The sequence below is a fragment of the Eriocheir sinensis genome, chromosome 3 (genome assembly GCF_024679095.1).
Source record: "Eriocheir sinensis breed Jianghai 21 chromosome 3, ASM2467909v1, whole genome shotgun sequence".
Lineage (NCBI taxonomy): Eukaryota > Metazoa > Arthropoda > Malacostraca > Decapoda > Varunidae > Eriocheir > Eriocheir sinensis.
In genome coordinates, this window is record NC_066511.1 from 15,685,317 (window position 1) to 15,707,120 (window position 21,804).

At 40.5% G+C, this 21,804-nt stretch overlaps 2 protein-coding genes across 4 annotated transcripts; one reads left to right on the forward strand and one right to left on the reverse strand.

Moving 5' to 3' along the window:
* Positions 1-2,294: 2,294 nt before the first annotated feature.
* Positions 2,295-10,602, reverse strand: LOC127005689 (GPN-loop GTPase 2-like). The gene is made up of 10 exons (XM_050874797.1): positions 10,435-10,602; positions 8,382-8,497; positions 7,526-7,648; positions 6,956-7,125; positions 5,773-5,917; positions 4,867-5,072; positions 3,435-3,549; positions 3,176-3,255; positions 2,676-2,897; positions 2,295-2,545 (listed from the first exon to the last, which is right to left on the reverse strand). The coding sequence occupies exons 5-10, from the start codon at positions 5,891-5,893 to the stop codon at positions 2,321-2,323; spliced, it is 969 nt and encodes a 322-aa protein (XP_050730754.1). The 5' UTR covers positions 5,894-5,917; positions 6,956-7,125; positions 7,526-7,648; positions 8,382-8,497; positions 10,435-10,602; the 3' UTR covers positions 2,295-2,320.
* Positions 10,603-11,430: 828 nt separating this feature from the next.
* On the forward strand, positions 11,431-18,083 carry LOC127005692 (39S ribosomal protein L4, mitochondrial-like). 3 transcript variants are annotated; one of them, XM_050874821.1, is made up of 9 exons: positions 11,431-11,685; positions 12,730-12,839; positions 14,055-14,217; positions 14,463-14,560; positions 15,233-15,356; positions 15,765-15,874; positions 16,617-16,690; positions 17,012-17,195; positions 17,885-18,083. In XM_050874821.1, exons 1-8 carry the CDS (start codon positions 11,614-11,616, stop codon positions 17,146-17,148), a joined length of 888 nt encoding a protein of 295 aa, XP_050730778.1. In that variant the 5' UTR covers positions 11,431-11,613; the 3' UTR covers positions 17,149-17,195; positions 17,885-18,083. The 3 variants fall into 3 exon arrangements, with proteins under 3 accessions (XP_050730778.1, XP_050730771.1, XP_050730763.1); XM_050874814.1 differs by having other exon boundaries at positions 11,432-11,685; positions 17,904-18,083; XM_050874806.1 differs by having other exon boundaries at positions 11,432-11,685; positions 17,012-18,083.
* The last annotated feature ends 3,721 nt before the right edge of the window (positions 18,084-21,804 follow it).

The following is a 21,804-nucleotide window of genomic DNA, read 5'->3' on the forward strand; positions in this document are numbered from 1 at the left end:
GGGTAGTAGGTGTTGGTAGTCGGAGTGGGTGGGGGAGAGGGGGGCAAAGTTGAAGAGGGCAAAAGCAAGAAAAACTGTTCCCTTGTAGTTCATTGAAGCTAATCTCGGCAAAGTTTAAACCCCGGAAGTGTTTTTGTAAGTGCGCGCCGAGTGTGATATTAAAACATTTGCTCTCGAGAGGAAGCGAAAGAAAGTCTCAATTTTTTTTTTTTCCGAGAATGCCGCGCGGAGCAGGTGTGAGTCGCCTTGTTAGTTAATATTGCAAAAAAAATGTAAAGAAAAAAAATAAATATGAACCGTTAGAAAACACACACTCGCGTAATACGTTTTTGGGTGTTTGTATGTCTGTCTGTTTCAGTTCCTCCATCTTTTTTCTCTGCCTTTTATTTTTCTTGTTTTGTTTTTTGTTTATTTCCCTTTCCTTCCTTTCTGTTTGTATCTTTGTCTTGTCTGGCACACACACACACACACACACGTAAACACAAAACAGACGAAGTTCCTTTAAATTTTACCCCATCCGGCTCCTCACAATGGAAGCTTTCTGACGACCGAGGACTAAAAACTTCTCTGAGGACGCCCGCAGACTTGATCCAAGCGGTGGGGGCGGGGGCGGGGGCTGGAACGGGGCGGCGGCGGGGCAGGAGAGGAGAGGGAGTGAGTTAGGCGACCGAGGTACACGAGGGGAAGAAAAATGTCCATAAATCCGTAATTACTGCCTCGTTTCTTTGTGATGAACGAGCGCCGCGTGTCTGGGCCACCGATCCGACAGGAAACCGATTATTTCTACGCCTTGAAAAGATAATAGAGGCGTTTGTTCTGTCTGTTAGGCGTGCCTGTGTGGGGAGAGATTTTTGAGGGCCCAGGGCTTGCAGAGACAAGGGGTTGGAGGTGTTGAGAGAGAGGCAGGGAAAGAGAAAGATGGAGGGAGGGGGGCAGGAAAAGGAGGTTGGAAGGAAGGGGCAAGAAAAGGGGGAATTGAGGGAAGAAAGCAGAAGGGGAATGGAAGGAAGGGGAAAGGAAAGGGGGTGATGGAGAGGCAGGGAAGGGAAAGAAAGGAGGGAGGGAAAGGGGGATGAAGGATAGGATGATGGGGAAGGAGGAAAGGGGGGTAGGAAAAAGGGTGATGGAGAGAGGGGCCACTTTGTTCCGGTGTGGTGTCATGAGACAGCCGCTATAATAAGACATCCCATCCTGATCTGCGCATACGCGGGCTTTGTTTACAAACAGAGGGTGGATGGACTATGACATGGTACCGTGTCTTTTGTCGACTACCTATCATGAAACGTCCCATCTAAATTTATTCTTTATCTTTTTGAAAGTGATAAATGAGGATGGGATGTCTTATTATAGCCGGATTTCTCATGACACCACACCGAGAAAGTGCGAGAGGGCAGATTGGGTTGTGAGTTTGCATGATAAGAAATTGATTAGAATATGAATTCTATTTCTCAACTAGAAAAAAAGTGGTGTCACGTAATTAAGACATGAATAATTGCTATTAGGAAGCACATCAATCTAAGGCCCTTAAACTTGGACGTTGTGTAAGTGTGTTTGTGTGTGTTTGTGTGTGTGTGTGTGTGTGAGAGTGTGTGGGTGGGTGTGAAAGTGTGTGTGTGTATATTTATTTCAATAGCACTGACCCACTTATTTTCCTCTCATTATTTTGGCAATTCTTTTCTTAGAGTTTGAATGCCTCTCCCTCACAAAGTACTGTGATTCTAACTATGGTGATGTAACAGCAACTTTGACTCATCAAATACAGTAAAATGTATTCTAGTGTGGTTATCTGCACTGCCAAACCCTACAATACTCAAGAATATTCCTCATATTATGGACCGAAGTGCCTGTAACAAGTGATTAAGACTTTACAGTGTCAGGTTGCCTTATCCTGGTATCCAAAGAATGATTGCCTGGTAGAATTACAAAAAAACATTTCATTCAGTGGTGTTTATTATGTTTCTATCTAGCCCAGATGTCTGAGGCAATTGTTGTTCTTGTCATGTTTTAAGTAAAGTACATATAAAATAACAAAATAATTTTCTAGATTATCGTTATTTCATTGAAACACATCCTATGTGTATCATGAGGTGGCATAAACAGCATTACCATGTTAAGTGAATAACTTCAGTATGCTTCTCAATTTTCAGAGTAAACTGTATAAAGCTGTACTTGGAGGTGAAGTTATATCCACTCATACTTTATCTATAAATATGTTTACTAGTTGTCATCAAAAAGGAAAGAAAGGTAAGTAAAATATCTTTATTGGAATTCTTTTATTATTTCAAAATTTTGACAAAATACTACAACAAATCTGATCTCATCATGCCTTGTCCTGGTTCTGCCTTGCCAACATAGCGAGCACTTCTTCAACATTGTCTTCATTTTCACCATCATCCTCTTCATCGTCCTCCTCCTTCATGAAGGTGTCACGAGGCACCCCAAGGCGGTCGTGTTCCCACTCGGCTCCCACAGCACAGGACAACAGCCGCTGGATGTTACGCTCCTCACCGCTGCCATATATGTACCCATTCGCCTTGTCTATTGCCTGCATAACATGAAATAAAAAATAAATTAAATACAGTTGAAAAAACAATAAATCAAACATAATTCTGCACTCATCTGCAGCTACACATAAACCAAGAATGTTTTTTAAATGGGAAAAGTCAAAAACTAACCTTCATTGCATTGAGAAGTGTTGAGTGGCTTTCCACACTGACAGGTATGTAGGAGACCAAAGAATAGTCCGTAACAACCTCAGCCATGGCCTTGTTGAGCTTCTGGTACTTCCGGGTGCCAGGAGCATCCCCCAAGTACTCCAACAGGTAGTCCAGATCCATCACCTCTGTGTAGAAGTCCAGACCCATATCTAGAGCACCATATTTCTCCACTGCATCCACCTGAAAAATGGATAAGATCACTACATAAATGCATCATCACCCTCCACCCCATGAAGCTTATTTTTCTTTTAATGGCTGTTAATCTAATTGGAAGATATAAGAGTATTCTAAGGAAGTTATATTTGATTGTTCCCTCAGCTTCCATCCATTTGATTCATATACAATTTTATTTCCTCTTTTTAGGAAGAAAATTTATTAAGTTAAAATAAATATCAGTATATAAACTACAGGAGGATATTAAGATCTAGATGGGATATGATACAGAGCACAGCATTTACCTTTGATAATATGTTGACAGTTGGCATCTCCATCATCAGCATGCTGCTCAGGGTCAGCATGACGGCCGAGACATACTTCCCTGCAGTGATGGGACACATGCAACAGAGTTGGATTATTATTAAACTTAGTGCTTCCTCTGTAATGTACACATGTTCTTGCATCATACAGAAAGCATTGCATCTTACACACAGACAAATAATGGAAATCAATTTCAGAAGAATAACCCAGATCTTTGCTGTGAAAGAAAAAGTACCTTACCCGGGTCATTAGCATAGTGAGAGTCTACCAAGTTGACTGCGCAGAGACGTGCTCCTTCCTTCTCTAAGGCGGAGAGGATGCTACGCACCATCGTGTGGTGGGAGTACAGCTCAGCCTGAGGAAAGAAACAATCTTCATTAAGGAAACAACAACAAATATGTCCACCCACTTTGTAAAGTAGTGATTGCTGTAAATGTTCCAAAAATTGTAACTGTATTGTAATTGTAAAGAGTAACACTTTTACCAGGGGCTGTATTAGAAAAGACTTTGAAAGTGAAATTTGGCTTTCATAGGAGAGATTCCTTCAAAGTTTCCTTTTAACTTTTAGAAACTGAGAGTTACTTTTAGAATTCCTCAAAAGCCAACAAACTGTAAAAGTTCTTGGGTAAGAAGAGCTTTTAGTACCCCATTTAGATGGAAAGCCAGAGGTCCATATTGATAAAGCCCCAGGTTTCCTCTTGAGGAGAAGTTCCAGAACAAGGCATTAGTACATTATGTGCATTGACAGTGGGTCCAACACAGAGTTGCAGCATATTTCATCCTCAATGCAAGACACTAAAAAAATAAAATAAAATCAGCTATTGCAACAACTGATGTCCAACAGCAGTTGCTTTCCCATGAAAGAATGTGAAAAGTCTTTGACAGTATACAGACAAATGTTTTTGTTGTTATAAATGGTATTTTTAATCACATTTTTTGTCATTTTCCAATAGATAGTTTATGCAGTTCAAATTTGGTTTTGATGGTAAATCTCATAGCCCCCTGATGCCCTGTAGGGTTTGCCACTTCTCGTTCAGGCAAAGGCTAGGGCCACCACTTAAAATAGGTGGTTGGGTTTGTAAGGGCATGCACCTGGAAAATCTTGCGCCAGAAACTGAAAATGGCTCGATTTACGAGCCATAAAACGTCCAACCGCTCAGGAAGTGAAAGTGGACACTGAACGAAATGATAATGATGATGAAATTTGGTTTGATACAATGTAATTTTTAATGACAATACTGCACTGTATGTGTTGTTACTGTAGACAGAGATAAGGAACTATAGTGATCAAAGCAAATGTCTGAACAACTCCTCTTAAGATTTTTCATTTCATTATGTCTCTTTCTTTTTTACTGATGCTTCAAATAAGAAGAGCTGGTGCAGGTAATGTATGCATAATTTTATGACTGATAGCAGATGGACAACCCAAGTTGCAAGAGTGACAACCCCAAAGTTGTAGGAGTCAGGACAGACAAAGAATCAGGTGGAGAGATGAAACTAGAGCACATGCCAAAAAGTACACTAACATCAGACAGAGGTGGAGGATGTTGGGAAAGGATTTTACCTGCAGTCGACGAGAAAGGGCTGGTAATGATGATGATTAGACATGAGTTTTCACCCAATATAAGTTATGAGGATGATACCAATATATCAAAGAAATACATGGACATACCTGGCCTGGCAAGTCGAAAATTAAGTAGTGTTTATGAAGTTTTTTTAGCTTATTGATGAGCCAGGTGATGTTGGCTTCGAGGAGTTCCATGCAGAACACAAGAGCTCCGTTGGGTCCCACTCCTTGCATGGCCATCACCTCCTCCACCTGCACCAGCTCCTGGATGTCCACGGCAGCATCGTACGGCACGGTATCATTAGCTGGATCTGAGGACCCAACATTATTTGTGAAGGATAATGCTTAACCCCTTCACTCCGGCGACGCAGACGTCGGCGTCCGACGGCGTCACCGTTAGTCCTCTTCTAAACCTCTTAATCCTCTACTAAACCTCTTAAGAGGAAATGTAAGAGGATTAAGAGGAATTTAGAGGAGGATTGAAAGGTTTAGAAGAGGATTACTCCTCTTCCATTTCCTCTTGACCCTTTCCATACTGTGACGCCGACGTCTGCATCACGGATGGAAAGGGTTAAGCCTTTCAAAACATAATTCTTTACAATAAGCATGTTTGTTCAAATTCATATCATGAGTGAATGTGTTTCTTGCATAAAAGGTGGACTACAATAAGGCCATGTGACCATTTTGAGAAAATATTCAAGTCAAAAACAAAAGAATCCAAGGTGGAGAGGATGATATTCATCCTCACCTCCTGCAACCTATGAGTTATGTCCTTCTAGACACCTCTTACAATTCACCGTGGAGTAAAGAGAAATGTTTCCATGATCCTCATGTTCCTGCTGAAAGTCTAACAATTAAGTCAGCTCTTATATAATAGCTTTTTTCATGAGTCCTACATTTGGCTAACTACAACACTGCTAGGTATTCACTTTCAACCCCTTCTGGACTGAATTCATAAAACAAAAATAAGGTGATTAGTTTTCAGAAATGCAGCAAACAATAAGAACTCACCAAGATTTATTACAGCCACCTTGCGACCCAAATTCTGCAGCAGCCTGGCCATTGCCTTGCAGTAGGTGGTCTTCCCGCTGCCCGGCGGCCCCAGTACAACTTGGCCAAACTGAGTCCCCATTGTGTGGCCAAATATTATAGAGCTCTGCAGAAAAGAAAAATAAAGAATTTTCTTGCTTTTGCACAAAGCTCAACTTAATAAATCTGAAATAGTGTGTTCTGAAGAATTGGTTGAATTGTTGTATATTGCTGAGGCTAGCAAGAGCAGAGTGAGATGACAGTTGTTTAGTTTGGCCTTCTGGCTCATATTTGTGATGGCCCAACACAACTGTAGTACAAAACTAACTCAATCACCTATCACCATCACATTGCTGAATCTTACTAATGGCTTAAGATTGGGTATCACCAAGCAGTATTGGTGCTCAGTGCATTCCGTCCTTATACGTAAACTGGAAATGCAATAAATTTTATGGGTTGCAGAACACTGGCTGCCTGGCAGCAATGGACTCAACCAGCAAAGCAAAAAAAAATTATTCATGTCCAGTTAGGTCTACTAATGCCTGTGGCCACACATGTGCTTCATGGCTGCAACTGGTTTCTAGAAATAGATTAATATGTCACTTTTTGAAAAGGAAATGAATGTGCTGAGAGGAACTGTTGGAACAGCAAAAATATGAGACATTTCTGCCTTGGCCAGCCCCCCATTGGGGACATTCCCTCAAGGAAACATGGCGTCGGAGATACAGATAGATAGATTATTTTTGTAACTTACGGTACTTTTTGCCCACAAGACAATGTTATCCGCAAACCTTTACTACCAGGAACTGGTCAATTCTACGGACACTCAATTTTTCACCCCTGCCCTCTACTCTTGCTTCATCTCTCAACAGTGCTCCATGTAAATATCTAAGATGGGAGGTGACATCAAACTCCTGCCTTGTTTCTACACCAGTCCAAAATTCTTTGCAAATGTTGCCAATTAATCACAAAGACATTATTTTTTATTGGATAAGGCCTTTATTTCTTCTAATATTACTAACCCATACCATATATTTTAAGAATATCCTTAATAGATACTTTCTTAAAATCTATAAATGCAGCATACGGCTTTCTACCCTTCCGATAGATACTTTCGTCACTGAAAAGGCAAACATACATTCTACTTGCAGTAGTGGACACTCACCAGACTACCAGCACCTTTTCTCCAGAAGGGCTTCAGCAACTTCAAGGGTTGTTGAGCGATCCAGAGTAGGCAGGGTGAAGGAGATCAGCAGCGGCTGAGGCAAATCAAGTTTCTCTGCCAACAATCGGATTGACTGTTCTGTCTCCTCTGAGTCCACTCCAAGGAGACACCTGTCAGAGTGAAGGTAGTGAATATGCAAACATGCATGCCTTCAGTTCATGAATAAGATAAAAAGTACATATATAGACCAATTTGTTATTCAGGTACTGTAATCTCTGATCATATTTGATTGTTGTTGTTGTTCCCTTGAGCCTTTAGATAGTTAGGTAATTAGTATGATAAGTTTTCCATCCTACAGATCATGACATTGCCCACTACCACAACCTGGTCAAAAAATAAAAGGAAGGGAAAAGACAGGAAAAAAAAAATGAAAAGAGAATACTTACTCAACAGATACTTACTCCTCTAGGAGTAAGGAATCCAGCTCAAGTGCATTGTGCTGAGTGCTGAGTATACCATTATTTTGACAAGTATTTATAATTATAAGAAAAAGCTGAAGTAGTGATTTACCTGATGTTAAAGACGCTTAGTGGGGTAGTAGAAAGTGACTCCCTATCTTGTGCAGACTCCCGATGTACGCTGAAGAGGTTCCCAATTTTCCCACACTGGGTGACCGTCACAAAGACTCGATTGCTGTAAAAGAATAGGAAATAAGACTTCATATCACCCACAATGATTATTTTATTCCATACTTTGCTGATATGGGAAACAGTATCACTAATGATGATGCTGATGTTAAGAATGTCATGACTTTATTACCATACTAGTTTATTTGGAAGTATTTTTTCAAAGGAAGAGGCAGCAAGTAAAGTAAAGTAAGTAAGTAAGTAAGTAAGTAAGTAAGTAAGTAAGTCAGTCAGTCAGTCAGTCAGTCAGTCAGTCAGTCAGTCAGTCAGTCAGTCAGTCAGTCAGTCAGTCAGTCAGTCAGTCAGTCAGTCAGTCAGTCAGTCAGTCAGTCAGTCAGTCAGTCAGTCAGTCAGTCAGTCAGTCAGTCAGTCAGTCAGTCAGTCAGTCAGTCAGTCAGTCAGTCAGTCAGTCAGTCAGTCAGTCAGTCAGTCAGTCAGTCAGTCAGTCAGTCAGTCTCTCTCTCTCTCTCTCTCTCTCTCTCTCTCTCTCTCTCTCTCTCTCTCATGTCTAAACTGTAATAAAACAGAACTCTCATATGGAAATTCTGCATACATGTGAAAGTGTCAGCTTTAGGTACACTGGCGGTTTTGGTATCATGAACAAACATGAGAGGGGAGATTTAGTCTATCAACTACAGTTTCAAACTAGACAATGATGTCTAACCAAAATATAGGCAAGAATGATCCCTCATATGATCCTTGTCATAATGAAGCACCCAAAAAGAGCACATCCTTCTCACCTGTAAACAAGGACAGCAAACTCAGTGTGAACACCATTGATTAGCTTAGCAAACACCTGAGAACGCACAGAGCTTGGTCGATCTGGGTTTTCTTTGAAAAGTGATGCCATACCAGTCTGAAGGAAAAATATTAATTAAAAATCAGATCAGTATACCAGTACCACATATTACACTGAGTTTGACATAATACTGAGTAGAAACATGTTAATATACATTTGTCATGCTTAAAAAATGAAACATCTACAACAGGGGCTTCATGTTTCCACCTTTCCACCCTTGGTGAATATTTATAATAGTCTTACACCAACAGATTTTCAGGAAAAGAAGGAAGAAGATATATCAGAAATATCAAATTCCTGTCCAATGAGTTTTGTAATGGCCTGAGACACAGATAAAATTAAAAAAAGGCCAAGCCACAGGGTACCCTACCCTTGGGCTAATGCTACAGTGTCTGCCTTCCATTTTGGGGGCCTGAGTTTGAATATTGGGCAGATTGTTGGGAATTTTTTTTCTTGAATAGATCAATTTCTCATGTGTTTGGAGAAGTGAAAATACCCACATTAACACTGATGGCTAGCAATGGATCCATTCCTGTGTTACTTCTCCAAACAGTAGCAGGAAATCATATAGGTTGTGTCTCTCAAAAGAGTTGTGATCTCGCTGCCATAGAAAATGTGATTTGAAGTGACTCGAGAAAAAATAAAATTAAAACCCCAAAAGACTGATTGAATTTGGAGAAGGGAAGCTAGGTATTGACCCAAGAAATATAATAAAATTTCAAAAAGGCCTTGAGCCACAGGGCACCCTTTGGCTGGCCACTGGAGTATCCGTCTCTCGTCTAGCGGACCAGTGTTTGAATACAGGGCGGAATGTTGGGAAAAAAAATAGGTAAAGATTCGTATTAGGTCCATGCCAGTATCTCATAATCTACTTTATGAAACATCAGTATCTCTTCATATATAATCTTTTCTACAAACCTTCAACAGTCATGGAAACGCTTTGAAAATCCAATTCAAGGACTTTTTTTTTACTCTTGTAAATAGGGGATAATGTTTACGGAAGCGCGTCGCCTCCTCTGGCAGCGGCCGCAACGACACTGCAGCCGCTGCAGCCGTAAAATAGCTCGCAGAGGGTTTAGGGTCGGGGAGCATATTTAAACTACTCCAACCGAACTTTACGACCTACTAACGGGGGGGCTGCGCCCCCCTCAACTCCCCCTTCTAACCCGGGGGGGGCTAAGCCCCCCCTGGACCCCCCCCCACATGTATATGTGACTTATTTCAGCGAGGAGGTATTTCTCGCAACACCGGCTGCAGCGTCGCCAGAGGAGGTGACGCTTTCGTAAACATTATCCCCTATTTTCAGGAGTAAAAAAAAAGTCCTTGAATTGGATTTTCAAAGTGTTTCCATGACTGTTGAAGGTTTGTAGAAAAGATATATGAAGAGATACTGATGTTTCATAAGGTAGGTAATGAGATACTGGCACGGACCTAAAACGAATCTTAACCAAAAAATATTTGCTTGAATAGATCAATTTTTTAAGTGCTTCCATAAGTGCAAATGCCTCTCTCATCACTTTGATATCAGTTGAAGGAAAGTTCTTTGTGTCTATTATAGCTAGAATTATCCATGACCACCAAGATAAGCGTACTCTGATCGTTAGTTTCTCGTATGGGGTCATTAAGGGTAAATCATGTCTAATAACTTTTGTCATTTTACCAAAAGGTGTACAACAAGCAGCACAGGCAGCAGACTAAGACATTAATTATGATAATATATATCTGAATCTGAGAAAGGAATTTAATAAGACCAAATGCAGAGTCAACATAACAAGGATAAATTGCATTTGGGTCAGTTATTAGAGGTAACCCACAAGTATCAGTCTTAGATCTATTAGCATATAACATCTACATCAACAGCCCTGACTGCAGCCTAACCAGTGACATCAGACAATTTACTAATGACACAAACATAGGATAACTAATCAACTCAAGACTAGAATGTGTAACCTCTCCTCCCCCACCATTGCCTCGTAAACAGCAGGAAAACCCACCTTTGTTACAGTGATGCCCCCTTTGGTTTAGTTTTTCTTGGAGATTTAATAATGGACTTCTTTATGGCCCATTAGGATGACTGCGGGAATTTGAGGTCTTCTTCTTCTTCTTCAATGCCCATGAGGAGTCACGAGTGTTTGTTTACCTCGCCGACGATGACTGTGATGACCCCGGTGAGGCGCTCCAACGGTGATCCTGCTGATGTCTTGTTATAGATTGATTGAAAGTTTATTGTTGCAGGTAAACAACAAGGGAGAAGAGAGGAACATGCCATCCCAACCCCCAGGCAGGACAGAGTGTGATTATACAACTATTAATACATGTGTAGGTAGCTTAATACCTTTCACAAGTATAGTTATAGTTAATACCTTTCACAAGTTTTAGTTATTACCTTTCACACGTTATAGTTATAGTTAATACCTTTTACAAGTTTTAGTTATTACCTTTCACACGTTACAGTTATAGTTAATACCTTTCACAAATAAAATTCTTGGCGTGTTACAAAACGACATAGAAAAGCAAAGTCAGGGGAAGAAAAGAGCAGAAAAATTAACAGCAGAATTATAGTGTGTGCTGTGAAGTATAGGAGTGTTGATAAGGACCTACGAAGCGATACAAAGCGGAACAGGTCAAAAGAAGGTCAGGGTCAAGCAGAGTAATGCAAGTGACACTGACCGGGTTCAGGCCCAGCGAGAAGCCCAACAAAAGTACATATTAATTCAAAGATTCTATACTGTCTTTCCAAAACAGAGGTCAGAAAGAGTCACGGCTGTAATGCTGCATAAAAAAAATTGCATTCATTTCTATTACATGAAAAATGGAAAAGAAACAGTAACCTTGATCCCTATATAGCTCCTCAGTATGTAACATGTAATTATCAAGCACTGAGAGCTTAAAAGAAGAAGAAGAAGAAGCCGAAAACACCAAAGAAGAAGAAGAAGAAGCCGAGAACACCAAAGAAGAAGAAGAAGAAGCCGAAAACACCAAAGAAGAAGAAGAAGAGGAAGACACACAAACAGATCCCCCGGTAAACGATTTTGCCCAAGGAGACTATTTGATTTTGCCCCATCTAGCGAGCCGACGCCAGCTACTCACAGGGTTCCGTTCAGCTTTCTTGGTTTTCTTTTATAGTCTTTCATTTTAGGCGGGAGGTCGTTCTCTCAACACCGGCGTGCACCATGGCAGGGCCGCTGTGTCTTGCCCGCCGCCTCCATGTCTCTGCCCCGGTCATCCTGCGGCAGGCCCTGAGGGTGAGTGTGGCCCGGCATCATTGTGGATGTAATGCTAAATTTAGGTTAAGATTTACTCCGTGCGCCCTAACGTATCTCCTAACTTGCCAGGTAGTATAATCTGATCCCGCTAGGTTAGTACAGGTTTTTTTATCTAGTTTTACACCCGTCACTGTATTAGCCTCTTGTTACTACTTGGTTCAGAACTGGTTAACTTAAAAGGTCCCTAACTTAAGCGGTAGTGTTGTAGATCATTCAAAAACTTAACATAAAATAAGCAGTTTCGGTAAAGGTCCAGTATAACTCCGGCGCCTTCATTTTGGTCTATTTTCGGCAATTCTTTACAAGAAGTCCGCCTCCCCCTCCGCCACTCCAGCCCCCCCCTACCCCCCAACACAAGCCTGGGGACCTGTGCAGAACCATTTTTTTGGGAGGGGGTAAGACAAAATCACCGAAAAATTGGTTTCTAAAGTTTCCCTAGAAAAATCCCTAAAATTAGGAAAATTCCTAACCACCCTAAAACAGGTGGCGGTATTTGTCCGCCACTTTTTACTAATGTATATGTATACAAAGGGTTTTGTGAAGGCTTGGAAGAAAATATATCAAAATTAAGGCGCCGGAGTTATACCGGACCTTGACCGCAGTTTCATATGCAGTATCATTATGAAACTTGACAGGTAATATAATCTGTAGCCGTTAGGTTAGTACTGGTATTTATCTAGTTTTACACCCGTCACTTAGTTTAAAACTGCATAAATTAAAAGGTCCCTAACTTAACATATAGTAACAAGTTGACTGTACAAGCAGGTGCAGGTCATGTTAGTTAAGTACTTGCTTTGTCTGAGTACCATTTCTCAGCCTTTTTGGTTTACTCTTACATCTCAGAGCTACCTCAAGAATTTGCCATACCAGAACTTATTGTTAAGTAAAACATCACCCCTTTGTATTTTCCACCATCCCTCTTAAAAGTTCTCTCCTAACATTGCCCTCCTTATATCAAAGGATTGGCCATGCACAAATACATGTACACCTTTCACTTTATTGACTCCTATTTTGATGTTTCAGAGTTTTAGTGTCACAGCAGCAAGACCCAGAGAAACAGCAGCAGCAGAGACAGCAATAAGAAGTGAAAGCAGAAATTCTCCTGCCATATTTGATGAGGAATTTGATGACAGGTAAGAATCATGCAGCAGTTTGTATGCTAGAATGGTACACATACATAAAGACATAAAGTAGATGTATAGATGTCATTGAAGAAGCAAAGAACACCTCTCCTTTAGCTGTTCAATGATTTGAAACTTAAGCTAAATGTGTGGTACAAAATCATTACTGTACAAACTTCTTGGAGTTTTCCTTTTTCCATAATAAATCTAATGGACTGGCTGTTTGGGATGGCAAGAATTTTGAATGATTTATGACTGTGGGCCATATTTCAAGTCAAAGCCAAGAAGTTTCGGGTCCTTACAGAGGTCGGTCTAGGGGCCGTACTACAAGTCCAATCCGAGAAGTTTCAGGCCCCTACAGAGTTCGGGATGAATAACTCTGTAGGGACCCGAAACATCTTGGACTGGACTTGTAATACAGCCCCTAGACTGAACTCTGATGAGACCCGAAACTTCTCGGATTCGACTTGAAATACAGCCCTGTGTGCCATCAGTTTCAAGAGTAGAAGTGTAGTTTATGTCAGTCAATGAGCACATAATTCAATCTGATATTAATAACAGAATGAAAAGCAACCATATACAGGAATAGGGTTGTAAAATTCCCAGGAATTTTGAACTGGAAAACCCCAAACAGTTAATATAGGTCTTAACTCAGAAAACTCATCTATGCTTTCCTACTAATGAGACTATATAACACAGTGAATCCATTCTTTGTTAATTTATGCTTTAGGTTTCTGGATATCATGTGTTTGAAAATTCCCTACTTAACCCAACCTAACCTAACAAAACCCCAAACACTTACCATACGTCTTGACTCAGAAAAAATCTTTTGTTCTTCCTTACTTAATGAGACTTTCTATATAACACAAGGAAGGCTTTCTTTGTTAATTTATGCTATGTGTGTCTGGATATCATGTGTTTGAAAGTTTCTTAAGCTTAATCTAACCTATTGGAAATTCAATTTTTGTTGCTCAAATTTTTTTAATTAATAATTATATTGACCAGTATTGGTTTGTTTATTACTACAAATACACATGTAGGAAAGATTTGAAAATTCCTGTAATCCCACCCTTTGCAACCCTATACTTGAACACTCAGTTTGGGATGTTAGTAAATATATTTCCTGTGGACACACTTATTTTTGTCAATTTTTCAAATGAATTGCTAATTTTGATGTTAGCTAAATCAGTTTTCAATATATAATTACTTCTTTTACCACCCATACAGTGATGTCGTCGTGCCACGGGAAGCCTGGATTGAAACTCTGGACACCAGCGTTGCATCACCCCTGACAGGCCTGATACACCTTCACCCCCGGGTGTTTGGTGCTTACCCAAGGCTTGACCTTATTCATGAGAATGTAGTCTGGCAGCAGAAATATCGTGCAGTAGTAAGTTATTTGATATGCTTCTATTGTTACAGAAAAGGAGAACTTGCAAAAGCAACCAGGATTTATCTAAATCTATATCTCTTATGCCTTATCCCTCACAGGAACGTCTCTCAAGGGTCAAGTCTCTTTGTCACTCTTTAAGAAAATCTTAATGTTACAGTATGCATTTGCTGTGTAAAAAGTGATTGTGTGTCGTTTATGCTCTCCTGTTAGATTAATAAGTTCCTTCTGTTTTCCTGCCACAGAATACGGCCCACACCAAATTACGATCAGAGGTGCGAGGTGGCGGGAAGAAACCGTGGCCTCAGAAGGGACTGGGTCGGGCAAGACATGGCTCCATACGGTAAGTGACCCTCTGAACCTTCGGGTGTAAAGGGAGTTGTTGAAGGCATGAATGGAGGAGAGCTGTTGTTGTGCTCTATTCAGGTAGCAGTTACTCAAGAGTCTGGTGTTGTAAGGAGAGGTGTGATGTTGATGCAAGTTTTGAAAACATGAACAGTTTGCTGTTAGGTGATTAATATTAGTATTATCTACCCAGCCTTTCTCAATATGTAGTATGTAGATAGGTATGGAGGAACATTCTCTGGTGAGAGATTTAAATGGAGGATTAATGAAAGGAGACATTTTCTTTTCATTCATGTCAGTGATCATTCCCAGTATTAGATTATATGCGTGCTGTTAATACTTACAGGGAGATGTAAATTAGCTTTTCCAAGGTCCAGACTGACTTTCAAGTGCAAGTCCAAAGATAAGGAGAGAATACAAAGGATGAGATAACAGCTGACCACTACATAATTGTTCTGAACGGCAAGAAAGTTTTGAGAACTTTGGAAACGTTCTTTCAACATATTTGATTTATTTTTCTTTCCTGAGTTAGTGTGACCTTGATGACAAATTAATCAAAACACACCATACCACTTGTTTCAAATTCTCTTCCAAGGTCTATGGACACAAAGCAGCATATCACATTTCATTATCTCTGAATATTCAATTTCACCGGGCTTTTTGTTCACAGGTCTCCTTTATGGCGTGGTGGAGGGTCGGTGCCGGCCCAGGCGAATACCACACAGTTCTACATGTTGCCCTTTTTTAAACGAGTGCGGGGACTCACCTCAACACTTTCTGCTAAGTTTGCACAGGTAAGCTTGGGAAAGGAACTTCACAATATCCCATTTCATACCTTTGTTTCATGCTTATGTCATCATGATTCAGAATAATTTTCCATGTAGCTAATCAGTGCACATTGTGATTATTGTAAGACATCCTTTAATGTGGATACAGTATGAAGGAACTATATTGTGCATGTTACAATCGAAAAGAAAAATTGTAGGCTCTTCCTTCCTCTAGTCAAAACTGACTGGGGGTTCTATCTGCCACTAATGTGGTGGACAGTGGACACCTAATGCAGTAACAAAATTAACAGTAAGATGATTTCCTTTTAAGAAATTTATTTAGATTTGCCAGCATGTACGCATAAAAGAGGCATTCTTCTGTTACCTAGCGTATGTAGTCCACGTCCACTTCAAAATGTGCCTTTACTCCAACAGGATGACCTAAAGGTTGTGGAAAACCTTGATATACCATCCGATGAGTCGGGGTACCTGCAGAAGCTGTGTGAGGACCGTGCCTGGGGAATATCTGTTCTCTTTGTGGATGAGTAGGTCTTCCTGTCACCCCATTATGTTCCTCTTTATTGGTTCTCCTAGTAAAGTTTTTAATTGAAAATCTGAAGATTTGGACCACTTAGTTGCACAGAAAAACTTATGAGGACTGCTAGGATCAAAATACTGGATCCTATTTTTCAGTCCTGCTGTGAGCATAGTTTAGATCCTATGGTAATTCAGGAGTTTACATTTTTCATGGCCTACTGCTTGGATTCATGACTAAAAACAGTGAAAGAGAATCCCCTGGTTCCTGCCACAAAATACTGTTCATGACTGCAGTGCATATTTTTAGTGTTAATTGGCCACACATACTAAAGTGTGATGACAGCTACTGTTGACACAAGACTAAGAATATTGCTACTAAACACATTAGTTAAAAACATGTTTGAAATCACCAATTACCTAGTTTACAAAAGCAGTCTTGGCTCAAATTGCAAGCTACAAATAAACAGAGTATAAATTCATTACAAAATACTATATTACAACTAAATATCCCCAACTCAGTACAGTGCAACATTGTCTTACATAAATAATTACAACCTTGCAACACAGCAATAATAGCTACTATACAACTTATCCTATACAACATACACAACTGTCAGGTGCTATGAAGATCTACAGATACTTACTATCACCACTTCAGCTGTAAAATGACCAGTATTTGAGGAATATTGCATGCATCACAGGGTAGTGCAATGCTGTGAAGAATAATGCCTTACCCTTCTTTTATTGCAGTACTGACCTCATGCCACGCAACATCACCCTTGCCTCGGACACCCTCATGCACATGAACCTGATGCCTGTGTATGGTGAGTTGTATTATAATAATAATAATAATAATAATAATAATAATAAAAAAGTTTATTAATCTTTGATAGCTATTAGGCTGAAAATTCACAGATGATAAGTCTTATGGCTAATATAAAGATAGATACAAAGAAGAGTTGGGTGAGGTTCAGGGAGGATAGGTGAATACTAAAATAGGAACAAAATGAGTTGGGGGATGGTGTAGTTTGGCAGAGAAGATAGAGGTTAGGTGCTCAGCCTCGCCATGGACCTTTGGGTTGACAAAAGGTTGGGTTTGTGTGTGTGTGTATTTTGTCCTCTCACCATCCAATTCCTTCTCCCAGGCCTCAACGTACACAGTATGCTGAAGCATGAAACTTTAGTGCTTACGGTGGCGGCGGTGAGGCGCATCGAGGAGAGGCTCCTGTACCACATGAACAGACCGGACTTGACAATGGCCCACAAAAAGTTTAAAAAGTAGCCCAGTAGAGACAAGATATTGTGGTTCTGTGGGCAGTTAGTGGCCAGGTGAGGTGGAAGTCTGTAGTCCTTCTCAACCTAACATAGAATGCTAGCATTTCTCTATTCCTCTAGCGAAGAGTTACGAAACTGCCTACAACAGCAGAAATAACCTTCTGCACTTACTCTAATATATCCAACATTTACTTAGCCCTCATAGTACATGAATACTTATTTACAACTTGGTATCTAATTTCTATGTATTATTCCTCTATTTTCATTAAGACAGCATGTGCTAGCCTGTTTTTTTGCTTGTAATGCTGTAGTTGGGAATGTTAATTTAGGAGCATTGTTGATTTCTGTTCAGCGATTCATTATATGAGTTTATTGTGTTGTTTGACCAGTGTTGGTCTGTGATAATGCTCTTGCTGATAGTTATTCTTGACCCGCTCTTTAATCCTCTTCTTACAATGAGTGACAGATCACCAAGGGAAATAAACATTGCCACAACTGTACCTCTTTGCAAGCCAACTGCATAATTTGTTCCTTTTTTTAAGCTGTTCTCCACTTCTATTTTGTATTTTTGTTTTTTCAGTTTCCTTTTTTTCCTATTACACTCCCTTTATTTCTCCAGTCCTCTTTCATTATATATTATTATTTTTCCTTCTCAGGGTAGTCTATACACTTTATCAGCGAAATATTTGAAAGGTGAATAGATAAAGACGAGCCAGGCAGCACACACCTGGCTCAATAATCAGAGTTTCTTTAATGTTTCAGGTTGCGTTGAAAAATGTATGTTGATGCATCTTTACTGAAAATCTTGCTGAATGGTTCTCATGCTGCATTAAAATTGTAGAGCTTCAAAATGTAGCATTCATTATTATGTTTATGAGATCTAAATGTACATAAAACATCTATGAAAGTTTGAACAATTTATATAATAAACATGTAGATATATTTGTGTGAAGGTTTTCTCCTTTTAAATATCTAGAAAAGAGAATTTAATGGACCTTGAATTCATAGAATTTAAGAATAAATAAGGGGTCATAATGTACAGACAATCAGAACAATCATCATCATCATTTTCAGCCATTGCTAGTCCATGGCAAGACAAAGGCATCTCCCAACCTCTTCCACCTCTTTGATGGCAGCACACTCCATCCAGGTCTAGGCAATGCTCTAACAGTCTAACCATTACCTGGTTCTCTGTCTACCCACACTTCTACAGTAGGCTATCTGGGTTGTCACTATTACATATGTTGTCTCTGTTGGCAGTTCTATGTATGATATTACCTGCCCAAGTGCATTTATTGTTTGGAATCAAAAAAATCTTCAAATTTTGTATGTACCTTAACCCAGTAGCAGCGGGTAGTATGTTTCTTAATTAATGGTCCCTCCAAGCGAGAAAGGAGAAAAAATCACCCCTCACACAAACCATTTCATAATATATATCAAAACATTTGTGAACAAATTATGTATCATTTATTTTCGGGGGTTTATATCATGGAACAAAGTTGGCCCGTCGCTGCTACCGGGTTAATCCATGATCCTCAATTCCTGTCTCTACGTTATAACCAGCATTATTCTCTCCTCTCTTTGGACATTTCTTAACTTCGTGGCAACTCTGAACAGAACCTCTCCACCTGAATTTGACCTCTTGACCTCTGGTTCTGTGTCTTAACGGACTTTTTCGTTGCTATTTTTATTTCTTGCCCACGAGCTAAAAAAAAAAGTTAGGATTGACAGGATACGCTTGATTCACAAGGATTGACAGGATACGCTTGATTCACAACGATCACTTCAGGGGGATTGGCAGGTTGCTCTTCATGATATTGTAGCGGGGAAAGAAAATAAATAACAGCTACATCCCTTTTTGACAACCACTATGGTTGTGATTGTATGTGGTAGCATGGTAGTTGTCGAGCGCTGGTCCTGGATGTTAAGGCCTCAGGACAAGTGAACACTCGTTCCGAGGTTTGTGACCAGAAGGGCGTTACTTGTGCGATTAATTATGGAAGGTGGGAGGATTTCCGTGGGAACCACTTTTGAGACAGCATTAAGAAACTGGATGGTGATAATGTACTATGGGGGGGGCGGGGGATGTGTGTATGGTTCAGTAATCTCAAATGAGCAGCAAAACAGGCTCCAAATGATAACACTCACTGTAAGGTTGTATATAAATATGTATTTGGTTTTCTTTTGCAAAGGTTAGCGGAGTACTAATAAAAATAAAAATAAATGAATGACTGACTGACTAATTTAACTAGCTACCGGCAAAAGGGAGATTTGGGGAATACACAGAATGCTTAGCTCTGGTTGCTGGAGGAGGAGAAGCAGGAGCTGGCGTGAGTGTCGGGCTCGGAAGGGGACGTCCACGATGGGAATGGGCGGTCCTGGTGATGGACAGACGGGCGCCGCTTGATGTGGAGATGGAGCGGCTCGGGGTGGTGTGAAGAGGCGGGCGCCCTTTGATGCAGGGAGCAGCTTGGGCAGTGGTATTTCGGCCCCCAGGGCAGTCGAGGGGCAGGTTACCCCGCCATACAAGTTCCCATCCTGTAGTCCGTCTCACACAGCAGGCCGTGGGTGGTGTGTAGGTCGGGGGCTGAGTAGAGAGATGGACACCTCTCTGACCAGCCCGCTTCTCGGTGTTTTCTCGCTGCCGCTCCTTGCTGTTGGGGTGTTCGTCTCCTCGCGTCTCTCAAGCTTGTCTCTTGCTGCAGTGGTGCTTGTCTCCTCACGTCTCTCAAGCTTGTCTCTTGCTGCTGTGGTGCTTGTCTCCTCACTGACCCGTGGGTCTCCTTGCCCTCGCCTTCTCGCCTCTGCTCCTCGCTAAGCTCCTCCCCCTTCTTCACGTGACTCCCTCTCGGCATTACAATCAAACCCTACCTACCTAACTAGTTATTGGTTTCTTGGGGGGGGAGGTTCGAGGCTTTGAGATGAGGGATTTCAGTAACTCTCGTTCACGATATTTACTCATTCGCTCGCCGTGTTATCTTCTCATAACCTTTTACGCACTTACATTCCTCAGCCACCCATTCACTCTTTCACTCATTCACTCCCACTCATTCACGCTCCCACTCGCTCACACTTACTCACTGTCACTCACCGACTTACTCACATTCTCTCGTTCATTCATGCACTCGCTTACACTTACTCACTCTGTTACTCACTGACTTACATTCTCGTTCACTCACATTCGGACCGTTACAATATTACTGTGTTTACTAAAAGCGTCCATCTTATTTCGTTTCTCATCCTGATTTCTGCTAGCTGCCTGCGCACCGTTTGTTCTAGATAGGTGAATTATTTTACTCCTGTATCACTTTCCATCTTCACTTGTTGTCCTTTCAGCTCATTACTAAACATCTTTTCTTTTTCAGCCTCATTGAGTAGATAGAATCATATATTGTAACTTAAATAGATGTCGAATGTGGCACCCTTTACGTCATCACCTCTCAGCCAATCATGAGCAGGTTATGACTTACCAGCCAATCACGTGAACAGGCTATGACATCACTTTCTTAGGACGGGATTTAAATGTTAGTGTGCGGCCAGACTTTGTGGGTGGTGCGTTTGTTCCTTTTTTTTCCGGATCCATGGCCTCAACACTACCTATGGCCGGTAAGTAGATGAAACCGACACATTATACAGATGAATAGCTTTACTAAACGTTGATATAGGTATCATTTACGTAAGGTTTATAGAAATGAGGTGAGGGCCCCGTACTATGACCACTTAATCATCCTTCATTTTCAGCATAAATATCGTATCATATAATCTCAAGGAGTAAAAATGTTTTAGAATTTGGCGTATTTATATATAGCGGTTAAAATAATGAGTTCCAAAGTATTTCTGTGAGTGCCAGGTAAAGGGTTATGTTCATCACTCCGTTCACACTACTGTTTTTTCTTAGTGGTTATTTGCGTTCGCCATAAAAAAGACCTATTCATGTGTTCAATTTCCGGGTGCTCTGGCCGCCGCCCACTTCCCAGTTACAACTACCTACTAATCACATCGTTGACTAACCACTCGGATTTTCTTTTTAATCTCACAGGAGTAATTCTATTTTTTTTTCCATCTCCAGCAACCACCTGTAAACCAGTAACCACTCATGTTGTTTACTTAATCTCAAAGGAATATTACTGCTACCTTTTCATCTTCAGTTACCACCTTTTATCTACTAACCACTAGTATTGGTTATTTAATCTCAAAGGAATATTTCTACTACCTTTTCATCTTAATTAACCACCTATATTTCCTTCTAAGCCCTCCTATACACTTATTTCGCCATGATTACTCCTAAATATACAGTAATAATGTTCCATGAAAATTACTATCGAAACAAAAGAAGGGGGACTTTTGAAAATATATTTGCACGGATTCTCCCGCTAGGTGGCGTTCATGTCCCTGGACGTTAGATGCTCCGTCTGGTTCATCGTTTATTTTACTATCTTGGTAATTACTTGTTATTAGCAATGTATTTTCTTAGTTTTAGTTGTCTATTAGTAAGGGAAGTTATATGGAACTGTAAGAGAATGAAAGAACGGAATGAAAAACAGCATTTAGCGGGCTTTTGTTTTTGTGAGCTACTTCCGTTACTGTAAAAAAAAGTGCAATGATATACCGTAGAGTAGTTGTAGTCCCGTGTAGCAATCCCAGACTACTACTACTACTACTA

What these genes read in the sequence shown, in the direction of transcription:
- LOC127005692 (XM_050874821.1), top strand. Translation starts at nt 11,614, where the DNA reads ATGGCAGGGCCGCTGTGTCTTGCCCGCCGCCTCCATGTCTCTGCCCCG. An exon ending in TCCTGCGGCAGGCCCTGAGG is followed by an intron (nt 11,686 to 12,729) that starts GTGAGTGTGGCC and finishes TTGATGTTTCAG; the next exon opens with AGTTTTAGTGTCACAGCAGC. An exon ending in TCTGTTCTCTTTGTGGATGA is followed by an intron (nt 15,875 to 16,616) that starts GTAGGTCTTCCT and finishes CTTTTATTGCAG; the next exon opens with TACTGACCTCATGCCACGCA.
- LOC127005689 (XM_050874797.1), bottom strand. Translation starts at nt 5,893, where the DNA reads ATGGGGACTCAGTTTGGCCAAGTTGTACTGGGGCCGCCGGGCAGCGGG. An exon ending in TCACTATGCTAATGACCCGG is followed by an intron (nt 3,256 to 3,434) that starts GTAAGGTACTTT and finishes CCATCACTGCAG; the next exon opens with GGAAGTATGTCTCGGCCGTC. An exon ending in CTGTCAACATATTATCAAAG is followed by an intron (nt 2,898 to 3,175) that starts GTAAATGCTGTG and finishes TCCATTTTTCAG; the next exon opens with GTGGATGCAGTGGAGAAATA.